General features: G+C 45.1%; 1 protein-coding gene and 1 pseudogene across 2 annotated transcripts in view; one reads left to right on the forward strand and one right to left on the reverse strand.

Annotated features, from left to right (window-relative positions):
• Positions 1 to 20,992, reverse strand: part of KIAA1549L (KIAA1549 like) — a 241,513-nt gene that overhangs the window by 59,898 nt on the left and 160,623 nt on the right. For both annotated transcript variants that reach the window (XM_054699279.1, XM_054699278.1), the window contains exons 8-11: positions 20,517 to 20,576; positions 12,734 to 12,885; positions 7,202 to 7,373; positions 4,011 to 4,174 (exon numbers count right to left, since the gene is read on the reverse strand). In XM_054699279.1, coding sequence (XP_054555254.1) covers positions 4,011 to 4,174; positions 7,202 to 7,373; positions 12,734 to 12,885; positions 20,517 to 20,576 — 548 coding nt within the window. The remainder of the gene's footprint in view (positions 1 to 4,010; positions 4,175 to 7,201; positions 7,374 to 12,733; positions 12,886 to 20,516; positions 20,577 to 20,992) is intronic.
• On the forward strand, positions 13,731 to 14,604 carry LOC119254114 (60S ribosomal protein L6-like; annotated as a pseudogene).

Raw genomic sequence — 20,992 nt, forward strand, 5'->3', positions numbered from 1 at the left:
TCCTTCTGTACTTGCCTGGCTCCCGTGGTGAGATGCTGGCCTACCTGTGAGGAACTGGAAGTTCCCAATGGCAGCTATGACTCCTCAAGAACCTAGCAAGGAGAATGAGCTGCCTTAGCCCTCTTCCCCTTACCTTCCTCCCCTAGCCCCCACTCTCTGGATTTGGCCCCTCACTGTCACAATGAGTTGAAATTGTATCTGTTGGATACTGCAGGAGACTCAGTTGAAGATGAGTAGGCAGATTAAGAGAGAGATTAAGGAGTGATAAATTTAAAAGGTGGTCACTGTTATTAATAATGACAATCCTGCATATGTTTACTACTTAGAGCCTGCAAGACACTGACACAGCATTTGCTCTATAGTCCCATGAGGTAAGCAGAGCAAACATCTCCGTCTTCACTTTAATAGGTAAGAGAATAAAGGCTCAGAGTAGTTTGGTGACTTGCCCTAGATCACACAGCTAAGATATAAAAGACAAGACTAGTTCCTCCTTTCACTTCTACACACAGAGTAGTAATCTTTCAATCTTCAACTTGAAAATCACCTGAGATTAATTAATTGTCCACTTAAACACCTACTACTGACACCATTAAAACAACATCATGAGGTATTTATAGTTACTTCAATAAGTTTTCTAAAACTGCTCAATCAAAATAATTTGCCAAAGTAGACCCATTACTCAGATCTTTTTAGAAGAAAGGCTGTGTAATAAGAAAATCCAATTTGTACCAGGCATAGCTTAAAGTAAATTGCATAACTCACTTCATCCTCACAACAACCAAACACTGTCATCATCCCCATTTCGCAGATGGGAAAACTGAGGCACAATTACAGGTCATACAGAGAGTACAGGAAACAGCAGAAACAGTCAGGCATCTTTAGGGGGTGACTGACCGGTCCAGAGCAGAAGGCTGTGCTAACCATTACAGGCCCTCCAAGCTCCAACCTACGTCTGGTTCTGGCCCTAACTACTCTCTCGTAGGATTGCCTATTCCAGGAAGACATGTTCTCTTCAATTATATGAAGGGATTCTCTTTAACTCCTTCCATTTAAAAAAAAATAAGCAATTATACAAAGGGGAAAACTGAAAAGAGGCTGTGAATCCAATGACAAATAGTAAAGGGAAGAGAACTGGGAAGAAAGGAAGTGACAAAGGCATGAAGCCTGGCCTTCTTGGGGTGACCATTTTCTCACCATTCTACCCATGGAAGCTCAGTTGACAATGGGAATAGGGTTATACTAGTGGTACCTTGTCTCTGAATGCCCTGGTCGCAGCTCCCAGGAAAGCCACACTCACCTCCTGTTAGCATGTTAAGTGTATTACTGAGTCTCAGCAAGGATCTCCAGGAATGTCCTCTGGCACTGCAGCCTGCATTCTAAACATGCTGTGATGTCACTGGACATGAGGAGACCCATCCTCCTGGTCTATGGATTGGTGGCGAAGGGTAACTCTTTCCACCCGCCTGTCCATCAGCATTAAATGAATTCTGCTCACACACACAAGTGGAGAGAAGTGATGCAGGCAGCCCTCTCTTGTCTCAAACGCTGCAGTGTCCCTGGGTCGCAACGGCAGAGGGACTGCAGTAAGAGGAGGCAGTTCCACCCTGCTGGGTTCCCGTGATAAAAGGGTTTTGGAAATCAAAGTGCGTAGCCCAGCCTTGTTGAGGGAGAAAACAAGCAGCACCACCACACACAAGTGAATTCAATCATCTCGAGGAACATAAATTTCCTTGATTTTCAACATCAGCCAGGTAGCTCTCAGAGCACAATGCACCGGATAGGAACATGAAAGGGGCTATGATGACCCACACACATGAATCTGTCTCTGCCTTCAGAAGGTGTGCTGAAATCCTGTGCTGTCCAGCACAACCCGGCAAATTAATAAAATTGTGGCTGAATCTGTAACACACAGATGCAACCTACAACCTCACTATGGCAGGGTTTGCATTCCTGGGCTCGGATGCAATTAGATTCTGGTAATTACTGTTATGTCTGAAAGGCTTCGGTTGTAACTAAGCTACAATGGAAAGGAAATATCCTTTCTTGGAACAGTTTCATTTTCCACTGCTTGGATAATTACCAACACCTTGTGCTGTGTCTGGAAGCGGATGCCTTGGTGTCAATAGAAACAGAACAACATTCTCTGGGGTTTGGCTCTTTGGTAGACAAAGTGTCCGATCAAACTGCAGCTTCCCAACAGGTAAATGGCCTTAATAAACAATAAAATTCATTTGATTTCTTTTGCTGAAGTGAGGTATAATCAGTCACAAAGAACCAGACATGTGTGATGCCTGGAAATCACGATCTCCATGACACGCATTCCAAAGGCCATCAAGTACAAGGGCAATTCACTGTTCCATTGATATACAGGGAGACAAAACTTGGAAGTTCAGAGCTGGAAGAGGGTACTTCATGCCAAATCTTGGGGTTCAGGAAGGTGTGTAATATATAAAAAGCCCAAAGGCTCAGTCACCACTCTGCTGCTAGTTACTTGAGTTTAGACAAGTCCTGCAGTCTCTTTCCTCTAGGTTTCTCATCAGTAAAACAAAGATGGTAAAACCTGCCCTGAATATAACCTGCCTCATAGGGCTGCTGTGATGAGCTATCGAGGTGACAGCCTAGGAGAGTCTAGCAAATTATAAGGCATTATTAAACACTGGGTATTACAGGTCACCATATTTTCTTCAGGGAATGTCATGACAGGGGCTGCGTGACTAGAAAGTCAGTGTTCAGAAATTCTTCAGTCAGTTCCCCTCACTGGTGTCAGAAGTAGCTGGCACAGATGTGGGGCTGTGGAATGTGGCTGGGGCTTCCCAGTCACTGTACTGAGACCAGCACAGTGCTGACCATCCAGCCAGGACTTTGCATCTTGTCCATCAGGGAAGCCTTTGAAGATAAGCCACCAGGGCCAATGGAAGAAGGAAAATTCTGAGTGTTTCAAGTGCCCCACAGAGAGGAGCAAGGGGACCTGGTTCAACCACCAGTTCTTCTGCTTACTGTGCGATCTTGAAAGAAAAACTTTTGGGTAAAAGGTGGTTTCGATGGCCTCCAAGGCCCTTTCAGAGCTATGTAGCTACTAGTTTTCCATGCCTCAGTTTCCTCATCTATAAAAAATAATGGTCCTTCCTCAAAGAGTTGCTGTGAGGATAAAATGAGTTGCTATGTGTAAAGAACTTAAAGGCGGGGCCTCCCTGGTAGCACAAGGGGTTAGGCACAGCACTGTGAAGCGGTTCGCAGCCTCTGCAGCATGAGTTCAATCCCTAGTGGGCCGGGAAGCTGCCCACATGGCACAGCAGACCTCTCCTGTCTGGCCTGCTGCTCCCCTCAGCAGTGTATTTCAGTGGATCTACCTCTTCTGCTCCCTACTCTGTCTCTGGTGAATCCTCTCACCCCCTGCACCTCTGGCCTGTACCCCAGTTCTCATATGCATAAATACATAAATCTTTTAAAAAATATAAAGAATTATGGTGGTAAATTTTACGCTACGTATATTTTACCATATTTTTTTAAAAATTCAAATAAATGTAAAAAATAGTTTAAAAAAAAACTCATGTAATAGAGAATACTTTTGAATCCCCCCCCCCCAAATTCAAATACATGGTCTCATTCAAAACGAGGGTGTGTGAAGATGTTTCTGAAGATTATTGTACTTTAAAAACCAAGAGGCAGGGCCTCCCCAGTGGCGCAATGGTTGAGCACTGGGTTGCGAAGCTGCCCGCGGCCTCTGCAGCGCCGGTTCCATCCCCAACCACAGGGTGAGGATCCCACATGGCGCGCAGACCTCTCCTGCCACCCGCTGCTCCCCTCAGCAGTGTACTTCGGTCCTTCTGCCTGCTCTGCTCTCTGCTCTGGCTCTGGTGAATTCTCTCACCCTCCCGCGCTTCCGACTATACCCAGTGCTTGTATAAATAAATATTAAAAAAAAAAAAAAGACTTAAAAACCAAGAGGCAAAGGGAGGCAGAGTCCCCGCAGCCTGGACCCCTGCTCTCCCACCACCACTTGCACCGACCTTTGCTCTCTGAGGCAGGTTCATCACGGTGTCCGGCTTGAAGTCGTTCTTGTTCTTCCGGCAGAGCACGGCAGTGATGATGATGATGATGACTGTGACCACAGCGATGGGTGCCAGCACTGCGGCGATGATCCACAGGTTGTTGGGTGGACTTTTCACCACGGCTGTGAGAAGAGCCAGCAGAAAGCACATGACAAGGAGCAGGGGGAGGTTCCAGGAGGGATGAGAAGTCTGAGGATAACTCTCTTCCCCAATCCCAAGTCATGAGATATTTAAGAGGGTTTGCATCAGAAAGGTCTTGCCTTGGGCCAGTGACTCAAGGTCTCTCATCTCAGTTTCCTCACCTGGAAAATGGGGTTATCACTGTGTGACATCAGAGAGACAAGTCTATGGGTGCTCTGTGTGTGGCCCCAAGTAGGTGCTCAATAAATGTAAGCCTCTGCTATTATTTAGGAGATGGGTCAAGTCAGTATCAATTTTCCCCACTGGTGTTGTACATGAGTTAAATGAAGAGAGAAGGAATCTGAATCAGGGTCAAAGGTCACAGAGAGATGACCCTAAATATTGTTGTGAAGTTACTCTCTGAGCAATGAATAAAATTAAACTCAGTGGATGGAGCCCACCAACCCCCATGGCTGGTTGGGGAAGCCTGGAAATGCCGCAGTCTAATCAAAAAGATTAAAGCCACAGTAAAGAAAAGAGTAACCAAAGCAATTGTCAGTAGGAACACTGTGTTACAGTAAGTGTCTCTAGAAGGGGAGGGATGGAATTAGCTTGTTTTGGGCAACAGGTCACACTCTTCATCAAGATAAAGGTTGGGGTTACACAGGAATATACTTTTGTCAAAATTCATCAAGTAGTTTCCTTAAGAGGAGTGCATTTCACCGCATATAAATTATACCTAGGAACAACATAAATATACTGAGGAGCTTAGGGTTGAAGTCTACTGATGGTTGCAACTTTGAAATACATAATAAATAAATAAAATGGAATAACGGATGGGCAAAGGCATAGACAGATGAACTGATGTGTGTTAATGAAAAGATAGTAAAATGCTAACTGTGGAATCCAGGTGGTGGGAACATGGGTATTCAGTTTTTGGTAAGCTGGATTAGGAAAATTTTGGGAAAAAACTCGATGTAAGATGATTGAGACTCCCTCATGATCATGGGTGAGGAAGCTTGGAACACTTTGGTTCAACTGAAAGGATTAGAATAAAGAAAACAGTAACCACAGGAATTGCATAGGAAGAAAGAGTTCTTAGAAGGGAATGGGGTCTGCAGGAAATACAGGAAAACAGAACCAAAGCACAGACAAGAACGTGTCCGTGCCAGAGGAATGTCACTGCTTCTTCAGTCTGACCCAGCGCCACAGCCCTCCCCTCCCATCCCATCGCCTTAAGCCCTTGTTTGGGTCTCTCACACCTGGATGAACCACCACACTAGTCCTGCCTCCTCTCCTGGCAGAGACACCACTGACAGAAATAATGGTCAACTCCAGAAATAATGGTAGTTCCAATGATTCTACCTCCTTGCTCAGAAATCTTCAATAGCTCCCACAGCCAATCATAACCTGTCTCCCAAACCTGCCCTCCAAAACCTGTCTCCCAATCAACTCTCTAATCCTCTCTAATCCCATCAGTTGCTCTTGGTTCTGTGCTCCAGGCAACAGGAATTTGCTTTCAAGCACCCCTGGCATTTTTCCACCTCCATTCTTTGGCTCATGTGACTCCTTCTTTCTGGAATATATACCCTCTGCTCACTCTGCAGAAGTCTCAGTTAAAAACACACCTTTGAGGAACTCTCCCGCACTGCTGGTGGGAGTGCAAACTGGTCCAACCACCTTGGAGAGCTGTGTGGAGATTTCTTGACCTACTAAACATAGAGCTTCCACATGATCCAGCAATTCCATTTCCTATTTTACCCAAATGACACAGAAACATTAATTCCAAAGGGCACCTGCACCCCTATGTTTACAGCAGCACTATTTACAATAGCTAAGCTATGGAAACAACCCAAATGCCCAAAAATAGATGACCGGATCAAGAAGATGTGGTACATATACACCATGGAATATTACTCAGCAATCAAAAAAGATAAACACATGCAGTTTGCAGCAACATGGATGGAGCTAGAAGGGATCATGCTCAGCGAAATAAGTCAGAAAGAAAAAGAAAAATACCGGATGGTCTCACTCATAGCAGGAATTGAGAAAACCTAAATAAAAGACCAGGAAAAAGACTAATCAATACAAAGTAAAAATCAAAATCAACAAACAACTATAAACCAGAGACATACTATGTGGGGTGGGGGGAACAGGGCGGGGAGAGAAAGACTAGAATCAAAATAAGGGGGGTGCAATTGTATGGGGAATATAACCATAATGAAAATGCATACATTGTGCAAAGATGAAGAATGATGTAAGAATTATATAAAATAAAATATTAAAAAAAACCCACACCTTTGAAGACAGACTAATCCAGAATCATACCTGGGAAGCCTAAGTACCACTTCTGCTAAGCCAGTTATTTAACTTCTCAGCCTCTGTTTCCTCATCTGTAATTTGGTGCTGAATAAAGTCACTCCAATGAGAGGAGAGAATGAGAAAACCATGAAAAGCAACAAGAAGAGTAGCTCTCCTGAGAAGGTACTCAAAGCGGCAGTTGTTATTTTTAATATCTGGTCCCTATTCATTCTTTTCAGATGTCCCTTCCAGAAAGTTCTCCCTCTGTCAACCTTGTGTCCTGCCTCCTTGAAGCCCTTTCCCGAAGTCTACTTCTGCATTCAGTCCCTCTCTGCTCCTCAAAGGCAGGGACCAGGTCCTGGGTACTTCCACATGTCCTTCAGCACTGAGCACAGCTTATGTAGGACTCCATAAAAGCTTACTGAACCAAATTATTATCTTCCATTCCACAGCAGACAAATGTAATCTTAGCTATGATGATTTTTCTAGCTGTTCATGAGACTATAATGAAGAAAAAGAGTAGGTAGTACTTGAGGGCAAAGCCATATCATTATTATTTTAATATCCAAAACATACCTCACACAACACAGGAAATAGCTGATTTCAGAAACTTCTAGAACAGAAATGTTTAGTTCTAGAGCCATACACCTGAGTTTAGGGAATCACTTTGATTTGCAGGAAACATTGAATGGCATTAAAAATAATGAATGGAAAAATTGTTCCCTTACGGTCAGCTTGCAGAAGGACAACGTGATGCAGAGTCAAGGCCATCCTTTGGGAGTCAATGGTGCTGAGGATCTTGGCAGCTGCGGTCCCCAGCAAAGGCTTTCCATTGTACAGGGTATAGTAGGTCAGCTCCGCTGGGTCCTTGGGTCCTGGCACTCGCTGCATCTTTACCATCTTTCAGAAAGAGAGAGGTCAGGTTTACAGGGACTCTTGCATCCATAAGACGACCACTGGCAATCAGCAGGCTCTCCTGACTGCTGAAGCCTCCGTGGCTAAGTGGAACCACATATGTATTTTAGACATCGATTTTTGTGTACGTCCCTATCACTAGCATCTCAAGAAGCCCCGCTATCGCTGCAAGGGGAAGCAGATAAGGATTAAACATCTGGAAAGAACAGTCTGAGGCTGAAGAAGAAAACGCTGAAATGGTGATGTCTTCCAGCCTCCAGGGAACTCTGGCCTAATTTGAAAATAGGCCTTCACATTAATTCAGGGCATGTTAGGTTATCCTCAAACAAGATTTCTAATTTCAAATCCTGCAAGTGCCAGAGAAAGAAAAAAAATGAACTTAAATGTCTGCCATTCAAATCATCTCCGATAAAAGCAGTACTCAGAAAGTCAAAGTTCATTTTCCAGAATAAGTTTTTTGTTGCTTTTCCTCACTATAAATTATAAATACTTGCCAACGAAAATTTTAAAATACCGAAAAGCAACAAAAAATGAGACAATAAAAAAACCCGTAATCCTTCTGCCACAAATTACTCCTTTCATCTAGGAATATTTGTTTCTATTCTTTGTTTTCTCCATACAAATCTTTTATTTATTAAAACTTACAAAATCATTTATCACACTCCTATATGGTATCATATCTTGCGATTTTCACTTACATCCTTAAGTGACTTTAAATATAACAAAAACATAAACATTAATATCTTTCTACATGGAATTCCAATGAATGCCTAGTAAATTTATCTAGCAAATTCTTTTCACTAAATATTTATACTGTTATAAATTATTATTTATAATTTTCCAGTAGCCTAACAATTGATAATCATTATAAATACATAAAACACAAATTTTAGTGTGTAATGTTCTATTATATGCATGACTCATAAACTTAACTAACCCTTCATTTTTCATATTTAGGATATTATATACACTTTTCACTATTATAATTAACAATTGAAAAACATTACAGTATAATATTTTCCAAACTATATATAACATGTTCATGTTCATGGTTACTAAAAGCTGTTACAAAAATGTTTATAGTAGCATTGTTCAAATAGCAAAAAGAACCCTGAAAATGCAAATGAGTTATTCACACAATGAAATACTATAGAATAATATAAATGAGTAACCTATGACTAGTTGTGTGAATTTTGGTGACTATAAAAACTTAACACAGAAGAATAGAAACAAATCACAGGCTATAAAGTTTTAAAACAACCCAAACCAAGTGATATCCTGTTTTTTGATACACGTGTGGATAAAATCTATACAGAAAATACAGGCATAATTTAATATGAAGTTCAGAAATGCATTCAATTCTGACAGAAAGAAGGGAGTATTTACAATAAGAAAAGACTTCTAGGGTAAGATCAAGGTAATGTTATCACTCTTTGGGTCATGGGTTCTTTGTATTAATGTTCTTTAAGTGCCACATAATTTTACACTCCTTTGTATGTATGCTATACACAGACGTTCAAAACAGATATGATGGCAGTCAAATAAAAAGATTTTAAAATAATCTGATGAGACACTTCACAAAGGAAGATCTCTGAATAGCCAATAAGTATATAAAATGTTCAATGGGAAAATTAAAAATTAAAACCATGAAACACTACTGTCATTTCCCAGCATGGACTGACATTACAAAGTGTTAATGAGAATGTGGAGTACCTGGAATTCCACATCTGGTTGGTGGAAATATAAAATGGTATACTTTGGGGGAAGTTTCTTACAGAACTATATACACTGATCCTATGAACCAGCTTCCAAGCTGCCATGGCCAGTGAGCCCCTGTGCCCAAGGCAACTTAAAGGACCATTTAAAAGACACTCTGAGAAACACTATTCTTCCCCTTTCATCTTTATGTTTATCTTTATCTCCTCGGAATGAACTTCTAGGATTAAGTTGGGGGCCATCTGAAAGATTCTTGTCTGAATTGCTCTTGTCCTCCAGAAAGGACCTACCCATTCAATCAGTTTCCAAGTGCCTATTTCACTCATCCTGAACACTAGACAACACCACATCACCATCTTTGGCTGGTAAAAATGGTATCTGGTGGCCATTAAGACTTGCCTTCCTTTAATTACTAATTAAGTTAAACATTTAAAAATGTCTATTGGTTACATGTATTTCTTCTTGGGGCCTATTTTTCAAATATATCCACTAAAGAAATATATTTAGGGGCCTCCCCAGTGGTGCAAGGGGTTAAGCACCACACTATGAAGCAATCTGCAGCCTCTGCAGTACGAGTTCGATCACCGGCTGGCCAGGGAGCTACCCACATGGCGAAGCAGACTTCTCCTGTCTTGTCCCACTGCTCCCCTCATTAGGGGGAAAAGGATGTCCTACAGCTAATTCCATACAGGCTTTGTGGACTCCACCCCCACTCCAGACCAGAGCCATGAGGACAATGGGAAAGACAAATCCCATCACCACCAAAGGGAAGGTTGCTGGAACCTGAGGGTGGGGTTAAGCAGCCAGGTTTGGTATAAAACCAGACACGTGGGCTTTGTGTGTGTGTGTGGAGGGGGGGTCCCTTTTTTGGCTCTCCACCAGCTCGCAGCGCTCGGCCAGCTCTCAGAGTGCCTTTGGGTTTCCAGGTCAGCGGATCGGGTAGGACTCATTAAAGACTTTATTTCCCTATTTTCTCCCTGAGTTGTACATTTCCTCATTTCCCTTTCCCTTATAAATAAGCCTTTTATTAACCTTTTGTGTGTGCCTGTAGTGGAGTATTAATAAGTCCCTTTTAAGCGCATGGGTGAGGACCCACAGCCAGGCAACCCGTTTTATATCGGGGCTGCTCCATAACACCCTCAGCAGTGTATTTCAGTCAGTCTGCCTGTTCTGTTCCCCACTCTGTCTCTGGTGAATCCTCTCACCTCCCGCATCTCTGGCCTGTACCCCAGCTCTTGTATGCATAAATAAATAAATCTTTAAAAAAAAAGATATATCTTCAAATGTTGGACATCTAAATCCCTATATTCATGGAGTTGGCTCATCTTTTAAAACAGAACCCCAAAGAAAGACCTCTAGGTAGAAGGATGATGTAAGCGAAATAAAGTGAATTTTAGTTGGGAAACTCAGGCATGTTATTCATGTTCTTCATGGCAGAGGAAATGAGGAAAGTGTTAATACAACCAGATAGAAGGATGTGAGCATTCAAATATCTAATAATTTCACTCAATTTCAATTCAATAGCAAAACCTTATAAATAAGACTTCTCTAAGGGTGATGTTAGAAGGTGATCGACAGCCTCTGTAACTTATTTTACAGAAAGGAACCCCTACTTGCTACACTCAGACTTTCTGGGGGCCAAGCACACTGAATACTCAGAGGGAACCAGGCAGAAGACCTCTCACTGGGCCCTTGAGGACCCAGAGAATGTGTCAGGTTTCTTAAGTTTACTAATAATACCAGGTTCGTCAGGTGGCTCTTTCTTGCCCTTCCGCTGAGGCAAATCCCATTTCATTGCCTTCAGCCTCAGGCACTTCCTTTCTGTTATTTGGAGAAATGTGAATTATGGGGCCCACAGGAACCCCATAGAGAAGAAAGGCGCATGATTTACCTTTTGACAAGGCTATCACAGACCACAAAGAGTTTTGGAATCAAAGTAACACCCACTTTGACAAGGGAACAACTTCACCAGCTGAATGGGGGACCCAGAGTTCCCCTCAGGCAAGTGTGTTCCGGAAGATGGGTTGTTTGCATTTTCAAGATTGCCTGGGGAAGTGATCTGCAGACAGAGGGTGGTAATGTCTGTAATTTCCTATAAAAACATTTCTTCTTGGACTGTGAGTCCACACATGTGTGTCTGGGGTAAGTTACACCCTAGATGTGGCCAATTACCCGTCAGAAGTTCACACTCCAGGGGCAGTGGGCTAGATTCCAGCTGGGACACCACACTCAGGAGGCAGCTTCCGGTGCACTTCTGTAATCTGGTATCTTGCTCTACCTAGCTTTGTAAATTAGCATAACAAATGTTAGGAAAATGCTCTCTTTTAATGAAACTGATGGTATTCCAGATATGTGGACTGGTTGGGACCTGCTACAGACACTCCCATTCTTGCTGGAGCTGGATTAAGGCCCTGGAGAAGCTGAGTCTCTACCTTGGGGATGGCCACTGTCTCTGTGGGTTCCCTCAGCAGCAGAGTCAGGAGAGTTGAGGGCTGAGAGTTGACTTGGGAAGTAAAAAGTACTGTCAGGAGTGTGAGGAATGGAGCTAACAAGGAGTGTATTATTCCCAGTTACCACAGCAGGTAGCTAAAGCTTAATTCTATGGGGAAGTTCCAGAAATGATCTAAAACATACATTTCAGAATTCTCCTAGCCAAGAGGCAAGAGAGGTATTTATAGCTCTGCTTCTGGTTAATCCCAGACATTTCCTATCAGCCATGGTGTGGGCAGAGCGGGTTCTGACACCTCAAGAGCAGACAGCCATGGATTCAGGGGTTGGCTGTTGGAATTGGGATTGGCATTGAACTAAATGATAAGTGGGGGGGCCTCCCTGGTAGCGCAGTGGTTGAGCGCTGGGCTGCGAAGCTGCCCACAGCCTCTGCAGCGCAGGTTCGATCCCCAGCCACTGGCAAGTGTCCCACATGGAGCAACAGACCTTTCCTGCAGTGCCCCCTGCTCCCCTCAGCAGTGTGTTTCGTCCATCTGCCTGTTCTGTTCCCGGCTCTGGCTCTGGTGAATTCTCTCACCCTCCTGCGATTCTGACTGTAGCCAGTGCTTGTATAAATAAATAAATCTTAAAAAAAATAAATGAAATAAATGATACAGGGTCTGGGCAGAGCACCAGTAGTGTCTGCTACAGCTCCCTCATCTAAATCCCCCTGTGGCTGTGTGTCCAGGATAAACTTGGAGGGACTCAACAAGAATAGCAAAATCTGGCATCTGGAACATTGACAGCTACATCTCCATTCATGGCTGCAGAGAGAGGCCCGAAGGCACCAAGAGCTGGGGCTTCATCCTACCAGACAGGTTGATGAGCAATTTGTGCTTGTTTATTAAAAACCTTTTGTTTAATAAATATCTGCACATGTGCTGAATCTGTTCCAACGCCTCTTTTCCTTACATTCTATCAATAGTAGTGAGACAGGCAGGGGAGCAATGTGCACCCTCCTTCATGATTTTGATGAAATCCCCCAAAACCTATGAGCATATCCCAAAATCTATCAGCAGCATTGACTACACACCCCAGGCAGTTTGCAGCATGGCTGCTGCTCTGTGCTTACCATGACTGAGTCTCAGGAAGCATGCTCCCCACATTGATTAGAAGACCCCAGGGGTTTCACACACACCTACCTGCACCGTGTAGCTTCCCAGGGTGGTGGCCCGCTTAAATCGCCGGCCTTGTTGCTGGGACATCATGAAGAGCTGGGCCAGGCGCTGCTCCATGACCCGGGCAAAGCTCTGGTTGTGCAAGCCCACCAGCGAATTGTCCACGCCCTGCAGCACTGTGAACACAGAAGCAGAGGAGCTGCTCAGAGGACACTCCTTGAGGACACAGTATCCACCACTGTCGCCAGCCCCACCCTAGGACCATGGGCCCATGAGGGGTTGGCCAGCCTTACGTCACTTTCCCCTCACAGCAGCCTGAGTGAGGACACACACTCCATACGTTATAGATGCTAAAAATTTAAGAGTCTCCGCTAGTAAGAGGCAAAATCAGGGTTCAAACTCAAACTTGTTCAACTCCATGGCCTGGACTGCCTTCCATGAGTTGTGACGTGATCTAACAATGTGGGGTCAAGTCAAACCTCCTTTTACATGGTTGTCTCACTGGAAATACAGTACACCTGCAGATATGGCTCAGGGGCTTTTTGCTGGTACCCACTCAGAAGCCTTGGCTTCGGGTTTCTCGTTTTAGTTTTCCTTCTCAGCAGCTTTGCTGAGGAATCTGAGCTCAGTCCCTCATACCTCGGCAAGCCACCCTGTTCAGTGTCCTGGTCTCTCCCCCTCTGTGGGGTCCTTTGGGGACCCACCTCTAAAGACACCCAGGTCTTGGGGCCTCCCTAGTGGCACAAGGGGTTAAGTGTCAGCACTCTAAAGCAATCTGTAGCTACTGTAGCACGAATTAGAACCCCAGCCAGGGAGGTGACCCACATGGTGCAGCAGACCTCTCCTGGCTCACCTGCTGCTCCCCTCAGCAGTGTATTTCAGTCAGTCCACCTGTTCTGCTCCCCACTCGGTCTCTGGTGAATCCTCTCACCCCTTGCACCTCTGGCCTGTACCCCAGCTCTTGTATGCACAGATAAATGAATCTTAAAATAAGACGCCCAGGTCTTTCCCATGTCACTAGATGGCAGGAGAAAAAGCTGAGAAGGCAGCTACTAAATAAGAAACCTAAAGCCAACAAAGTTGATGCTGGTGGCGAGGTCAAGAAGGCCCCTTGCAAAACCCCTAAAAAGGGGAAGCCCCACTGCAGCAGAAACCCCATTCTACTCAGAGGAATGGGCAGATATTCCTGATGTGCTATGTATCCCAGACAGGCCATGTACAAGAGGAAGTTCTCAGCAACTAAATCCAGGATTGAAAAGAAAAAGAAGGGTCTCGCTACTGTCACTAAACCAGTTGTTGCTGAAAGGATGGCAGCACCAAGTGGTTAAATGTCACAGGATGTCTGTATTTTATCCTATTGACGATCCACCTCAACAACTGTTCAGCCACAGCAAAAAACCCTTCTGTTAGCTTGTGAGAAAAGTGCGAACCAACATCACTCCTGGGACAACCCTGGCCTTCCTAACAGGGCGTCACAGAGGCAGGAGAAAGCTCCAGGCTTTCCTGGAGCAGCTGGGCAGTGGCTTCCTACTTGGGACTGGACCTCTGTCCCTCAAAGGAGCTCCTCCACGTAGGACACATCAGAAATGTGCCATCGCCACCTCTAGCAACAATGGAATCAGTGATGTGAAGTTCCCAAACCACCTCCCTGGAGCTGACTTCAAGAAGGCGGCGCCTCATCAGCCACAGCACCAGGGAGGCGAGATCTTCCACACAGGAGACAGGCGAGATGACACAGCAGTGCGAGGCTGATCAGACAGAAGTGGACTCACACATTCTGCCAAAAATCAAAGCTGGCCCCCAATTCTCGAGCTACCTTGGCTCTGTTTGCTCTCGCTGTTGGAATTTACCCTCACAAATTGGTGTTCTACATTTCCTGCAAAGAATCTAATTAAATAATGAAAAAAAAAATAAAGATAGTCAGGGTCTCCAGGGGGCTCTCCCATTTGAGAGTAGGACAGTGCAATGGAAAGAGGGAACTGGCACTCAGGGCCAGCTCTTGCCAGTCATGGTATTTTCAGCAAACTGGTTGTCTTTGAGTCCAAGTGCTTTTCTGGCAAGAGGCAAAAGGAGGTCTACATCGGAGGGAACACATTGCTAAGGGGCTCTAAGGCTGAAAAGAGGTAAATGCATGAAGCAGCTTAGCACAGTGCCTGGTTCATGGAAGGTAAATGGAATGAAATCCTTCCCTGCCCGCCCTCCCTACCGCTGGGCTCCATCTACACCCGGGGGTGTCTATAACCAAGAGCTAAGTCATTAATGAAGGGGCTGCAGGCCAGAAAACATTGTCAAATCCACCCATCACACTTTTTAAAAGATATCTCTGAAGCAAATAAAAAGGGTAGAAAGAAATGAAAACACAATAGAATCATCCAAAAGTCATTAAAATTTTTCTTGCTCTCCTTTCTTCTAAACATTCATTGCAAGTCTGATAAATAATCTTAATGTCACAATAATCAGAGATCTGATGCTGAATCTTGAGCCTAAAGAATTTGTAAAATGTATTTTTTAATCTTGACATCAAGGTAGAAACCATGTAGGAATAATGTGTTTTTTGAATGCCTCAAAATAATTTAAAAAGGAAGCATGGAGAAGGAAGGAAGGGGAGTTTAGTAACTCTAGAGTCACCCTAGAATTGTCTGGCCACTTAGCATGGGGATGATGGCCTTTTTCTGTCTACTCCAAAATTCCAGTCCTTCCTCCAAGTCCCTTGGGAAGCACACTTCGCCCCAAACACACAAATACTTCCTCCAAACTAAAATCAAAAAAGGTTACCAACAATTCTCATCTTCTTAAAGATGGTGAAGCTTACATGGGTTGGGCATGTAATACAAGATTTTCCATTTAAGAGTCTCTGTATCACAACCCTCCATGGGCCACTAATTCCACTGTCTACCGGGATATGGAGATAACTCGGATACAAAGAACAGGTGTTACCATCACATTCTACACGGGGCCAGATCAAGCCAATGATGACAAGATGTTAAACAGATCAAGGCAGAAATAAAACCCACAGCTGAGTCTCAGAATTACTTCTTTTAAACCATAAATGCCAAATAATCCCCCTGGAGGGCATAATGCAGCTCTCTTTCTAGAGCCTAAGAGGGACTTGCAGCTTATCTCTCAGCCCTGCAAAGAAAGACAAAGCGCTCCCGCACTGTTCCCACTGTGGCAGGTCCCTGAGAGGCCCTGGGGAGCCCCCGTGACAGTGTCAGGCTGAGGAAAGGCCAGCAGACCTCCTGCCCTCAGACAGGAGAGCCCGTGATCCTGCTGGTTCAAAGATGCCCCTCAAGTAAAATGACAGAACCGGCTGCCGAAGGATCACTTTCAAGTTGTCCTCTCACAATCACCAGACAAGAGTGAGGGGGCACACAGGACAGTTAAGGGGTGTCATCATGTTTATGTATGGGCTCCCAGAGGTGACTCAAGGGCAAGCATCAAAGAAAGGGAATGAGGCAAAGCCTCCGAGTGATGGAAAGGTCCCAGAAATAGGCAGCAGTGATGGTTGTGCAACACTGTGAATGTACTTAAGGCTGCTGAATCGTACACTTAAAAATGGTGAAAGTAGTAACTTTAGTGTTATGTGTATTGAACCACAATTTTTAAAATTGACAGAGAGAAAAAAAAACCTCCAGGGAAGTTCAGGAGGCCGAGAGAACCACCCATGGAGGTGCAGCACCTCCGTTTGCAAAGAGAATGTGGCCTTAGAAAGCAGCTGGCGAAGAGCTGGCAGTTGGAGCCAGGAGCCTAGGTGTGAACCCTGGCGCCCCTGTACTGAGAGTCCTTAGGCAAGTCTCTTAGACCCACTGGGCCCTGCTTCATCTGAAAACTTGGGGATCATCACTGACTCCTGACTGTGTCATTTTGAAGAACAGACCACTCCCTTTCAAAGCGCTCCAAGCATAGTTCTACGAGGCACTGGAGAGGATGCCCATACATGGAGGCTGCGGCTTTGGTTCAAATGTGCCTCCTCCTCTGCTAGACTCATCCTCACCAGAGCAAGAAATACAGGGGAAAACAGAGTGAGCATTTTGGCTCCTCCAGTTCCAGGATTATGGCTCCTCCCCATCCCTGGAGCAGGGCAACAGGCCACCCTCTGGCTCCTGGCCCTCTCCACCCACGTGGGTGGGAGTAGAAAGGGGTGTGCACCCACATCTCTCACAGTGACACAGGGCGGCAGGGGAGCTTGGACCCTGGCGTGGGTGCCCAGGGAGACAGCAGCTTCTCGGCCCATCAGCCCGGGCCCTGGCTGGCCCCATCAGCCCCTCTGACTCAGCTTAGAGGAGGCGGGCAAGTCTCCAGCTGTGCTCAAAGCTTTGTCCAGACTCAGATTTACATTACTTATTCCTTCTCCATGTACGACTCCACTGGGCTCCAAAATTCCAAGGCTCAGGTCTGGTTCAGCCTTCTGTACTTGAGCTAAATTACTTTATTCCTGGTTGAACCCACATGTGCAGAGCAGAAAGAATCTTAAATATTCAGCTGTCTTCTCATTCAAAAGCTGAGAGCATGATGCCAGTGGGCCTGGGTGACTTGCCCAAGGCCCCAGCAGGTTGGTAAACAGCAACACTGATGCCAGAAGAAATGCTGAGACCACTACGCCTAGCATATTGTGACTCTGGTGGGTGACATTAAGAAAGATGGACAAACCTGACACGGCTCTCACTTCTGACAGGCAGCAGTATTAAGCCTGTACACCCTCTCCTGCCTCGTATACACAAGTCTGACTGTAGGATCCGAGGCCAGCAGGGTGGGCCCTGTGTTCTCTGTAAAAAGGATGCAGGAGTCGCCCTGATTTTCCACCATAGAGGGACCATACTCTGGGATGGGAGACGTGTCCAGGTACAAAGCTGTATTTCATAAAAGGTTGATTGTAAAGCAAATGAAAAAGATGTCAGGTTTTTATAATACAAATTATAGAACGGAGGTCACTCCAAATGTTCTTGGGTGACAGTGATGAGAATATAGGGGACCTGTGATGGCTGTCTGGGGTCGGGGGTGTCGGGGAGGCAGGGTGGTTCCTCAAGGGGCTGTGGGTTTGAACAAGATAACGAAACCATCTTCATGTTTCAGTTCCCGATCTCCTACCCCTTCTGTAAATGAAGGTGAAAGGTTGGTGGGGACTACCCACAGGTTCAGAAGGTGGTCAAGAGCCAAAGACAAGACAAGAGAGTCACTGGGAGACCTGGTGCCAGCCCCTAAGTGTTGGTGTAAGGAGCAAACTCTGAGCACATGAACGAGGTCCTGAGAGAACTGCACCCCGAGGATTCTATGTACGCCACATCCACTTCCATGCTGGAGTGATCTCAGGAGCCCACAACTATAATCCCAGCACGCCCTGATTCTGACCTCCTGAGTGACAGGTCCCTGGCAACTAGGGGTGGAGTAAGCCTGGGATGTTACTGAACATATGAATGCTTGAGCTCTCTCGCTTCTGCAGCCTGATTTGCACCTGGTACTGCTGGGAAGGAGATTCGTAGAGACACATGGAACATGTACCTGGAAGAGACACGTGGGTGAGAAACATGGGGAGGCAGGTCCCTATGGGGTGGCAGCTCCTGGTCCTTGGCAGACAATGGCAGCAGTTGTCCTGACCTGATGGTGGATTATTTGGCACATTTTGAATTCTGAATCTCTCCTTCAATCCCATTTCTTCGAGACCTTTCTTGTGGCTCCCAACCAAAAAGTACCTTAGACTTGTGGCAAGTGCTGAGGCCTCAGCATGCTGCTTTGGGCTGATCCTGCTTGGCTGGGCATATGCCCACCAAGGGGATGGGTAATTTGAAGAATTTTGTTGGAAAACTAATATCCTTTCTTGTCTCTTCTCACTAGTTATGCTAATTCTGTTAAAGACCTTTCATACTAAGAGTCTGCTTCCTTTGCCTTTGAGGGGCAAATGGCTAAACCTAACCCTTGTAGAGCCTGTACCCCTTTACAGTTTGGGGTCCATAGGTGCTCCTTAGTTGCATGCTCTAATTCAAGCACTGATCAACTGACCCAACTAGCCAGGGGCACAGTGAGTGATAGAGGCCACTGTTCATTCTGATGACCAACAGCCATAAGAGCAACAGCAAAAGAGGATGAGCGAGCAGGGGCTTATATCCCAAAGAAACCTTGAAAACAAGACCACAGGTGGTGCTCTTCATTAAGGTTATATCACAAAAATAGAGGCAGGGAAAGGCACAGGCAAATGAGAGGAGGAGGAAAGGTCAAGGACATTTGTGCCACCATTTAATGTAAATCTGCAAGTTAATAGAAGGGGGAGGTTTGCAAGTTAAAAAAATAAAATAAAAAGCAGCGCTCCTTGTAGAGGAAGCATGGTTTGTCAAGGTTACATAACCTACTGGCTTCAAAACTATGTTGCTGGGTTAGCGTTTGTCTCTCTCTTGGGCATCGACTCTAATGGTTTTTTCTTTTTCACTCTTTAAACACATTTCTTTAGTTTGCCTTCTTAGCTTGTAAAATAATCTCTGCCTATCCATGCCTCCACCGGCGAGAAAGAAATGCAATTTTCTGCAGTTTAGGAGAGGCCTTCAGCAGGCTTTATCCAGCAAGGCAGTGTGTACTTCTGAGCTGGTATTTTAGGCAACAGCCCATCAACTGCTTGTTTGGGACAGCGAGGCAGGGAGGAGCCGGGAGAGGGAGGAAGGGAGGTTTGAGATGGGCCTGCTTGCACAGCCACATCCGCCAAGACTTGCAGGATCTTCCTCCCTCCTTATTACTGGCAGAATTGTGTGCCCCCCAAATTCACATGTTGCTATCCCAACCCCCAGTTGGATAGGAAAGGTAAGAATATGACTGTATTTAGAGATGAGGCCTTTAAAGAGGTAGTTAAGGTGAAATGAGGTCATTAAGATGGCCCTAATCCCATCTGACCATGTCCTAAGGAGAGAAAATTAGGACACAGATACACTCAGGGAAGACCAAGGAAGGCACAGAGGAAGATGGCCATCTACAAGGGAAGGAGAGAGGCCTCCCTCAGAAGAAACCAGTCCTGCCAACACTTTGACATCAGATTTCCAGCCTGCAAGGAAATAAACTCTGCTTGTTTAAACCACCTGGGCTATAGGACTTTGCGAGGGCAGCCCCAGCAGACCAGTGCCCTCCCCCTGGCGTCCTCCTGCCCCTCCCCTTTCTGTATGGGCTGGTCACTTTTTCCCCTTTAAATATCTGTCCTCTCTCAGTTCCCCACCCCTGCTTCTCTAATTTTCAGAGCTACTGTCTGGCTTTTGAAAAACACAAACAAGAACTTTTTTTTTTTTTGCTGTTTCACAAAGCTCTGCTGAGAAATGTCAAGGGGAAAAAAAAGAAAATGCCACCAAAACAGCCTTCTACTTCCATCCGCCCTCACTGTCAGGACACGCCTGGACTCCGCCAGAGCTAGTGTGGGTGTGGGACTCGTGCCAGGTTCAAGGAAAAAAGTGCATGCCTGGCATTCCTCTGACTTTCATTTGGATTTTGCAGGGCAGTGCAGAAAGGCCTACCATCTGTAACAGACAAATGACCACCCATGTGACTATGCCCTGGACGTCCACAGGTTAACACTGTCACCTCCTACAAATTGTCCCACCTTTGGCAGAGAGGAAGTCACTGGGTGGGACCAACAAGGTACCTGGTTTGAACTGTTTATTAAATATTCATCTTCATTGTGATGTCTTTCCTCATCTCAATTTACTGCACCCACTTCAGTCCCATGGAAGTAACACCTTGACTTAGAATACAGATGAAAGAAAAGATGCCAAGCATGCACTTCCAAAAAAAACCAACAACCTGAGAGAGTAAAAGGGGCAATGTTATAAGAGATTACCTGTAATGACCCAGTAGTCTCTGGTTGTTTCTGATATATCAAGGTTGGGATATTCCAGCGCTGAAACAAACAAAAAGCACACCAAATTACTTCCATGGCTTTTGTATGCAGACACTGTTCAGGGAAATGAAGACAGGTGACACAGATTCGGGCCACTAAATCCTGCTCCGTCATTCTTGGGAACTCTGGGATATGCGGTCCAAAATGACACAGACAACTCACTCAGTAAAGAGCTAACTTGCAAACGAAGAGTTTTCTAGAGTTTTATGGGCTTCTGCTCTTTCAGATTTTCCATCAAAATCTTAAGTGGAATATCTTCATGAACCTATCTTAACTATAAAGCTTCCCCTTTAAAAACTATCCAAGCATCACTAACATTTTTAGGACTGATTATCGCTTAAATGGATATTCCAGTATCAAGGGCTGAGTTTAGTAGTCAAATGTTACTTGTAACAAATGGTCTTATTTCTTTACAG

Source organism: Talpa occidentalis, unplaced genomic scaffold, assembly GCF_014898055.3.
Source record: "Talpa occidentalis isolate TD23 unplaced genomic scaffold, MPIMG_talOcc4v2.1 talOcc4.3, whole genome shotgun sequence".
Classification (NCBI taxonomy): domain Eukaryota; kingdom Metazoa; phylum Chordata; class Mammalia; order Eulipotyphla; family Talpidae; genus Talpa; species Talpa occidentalis.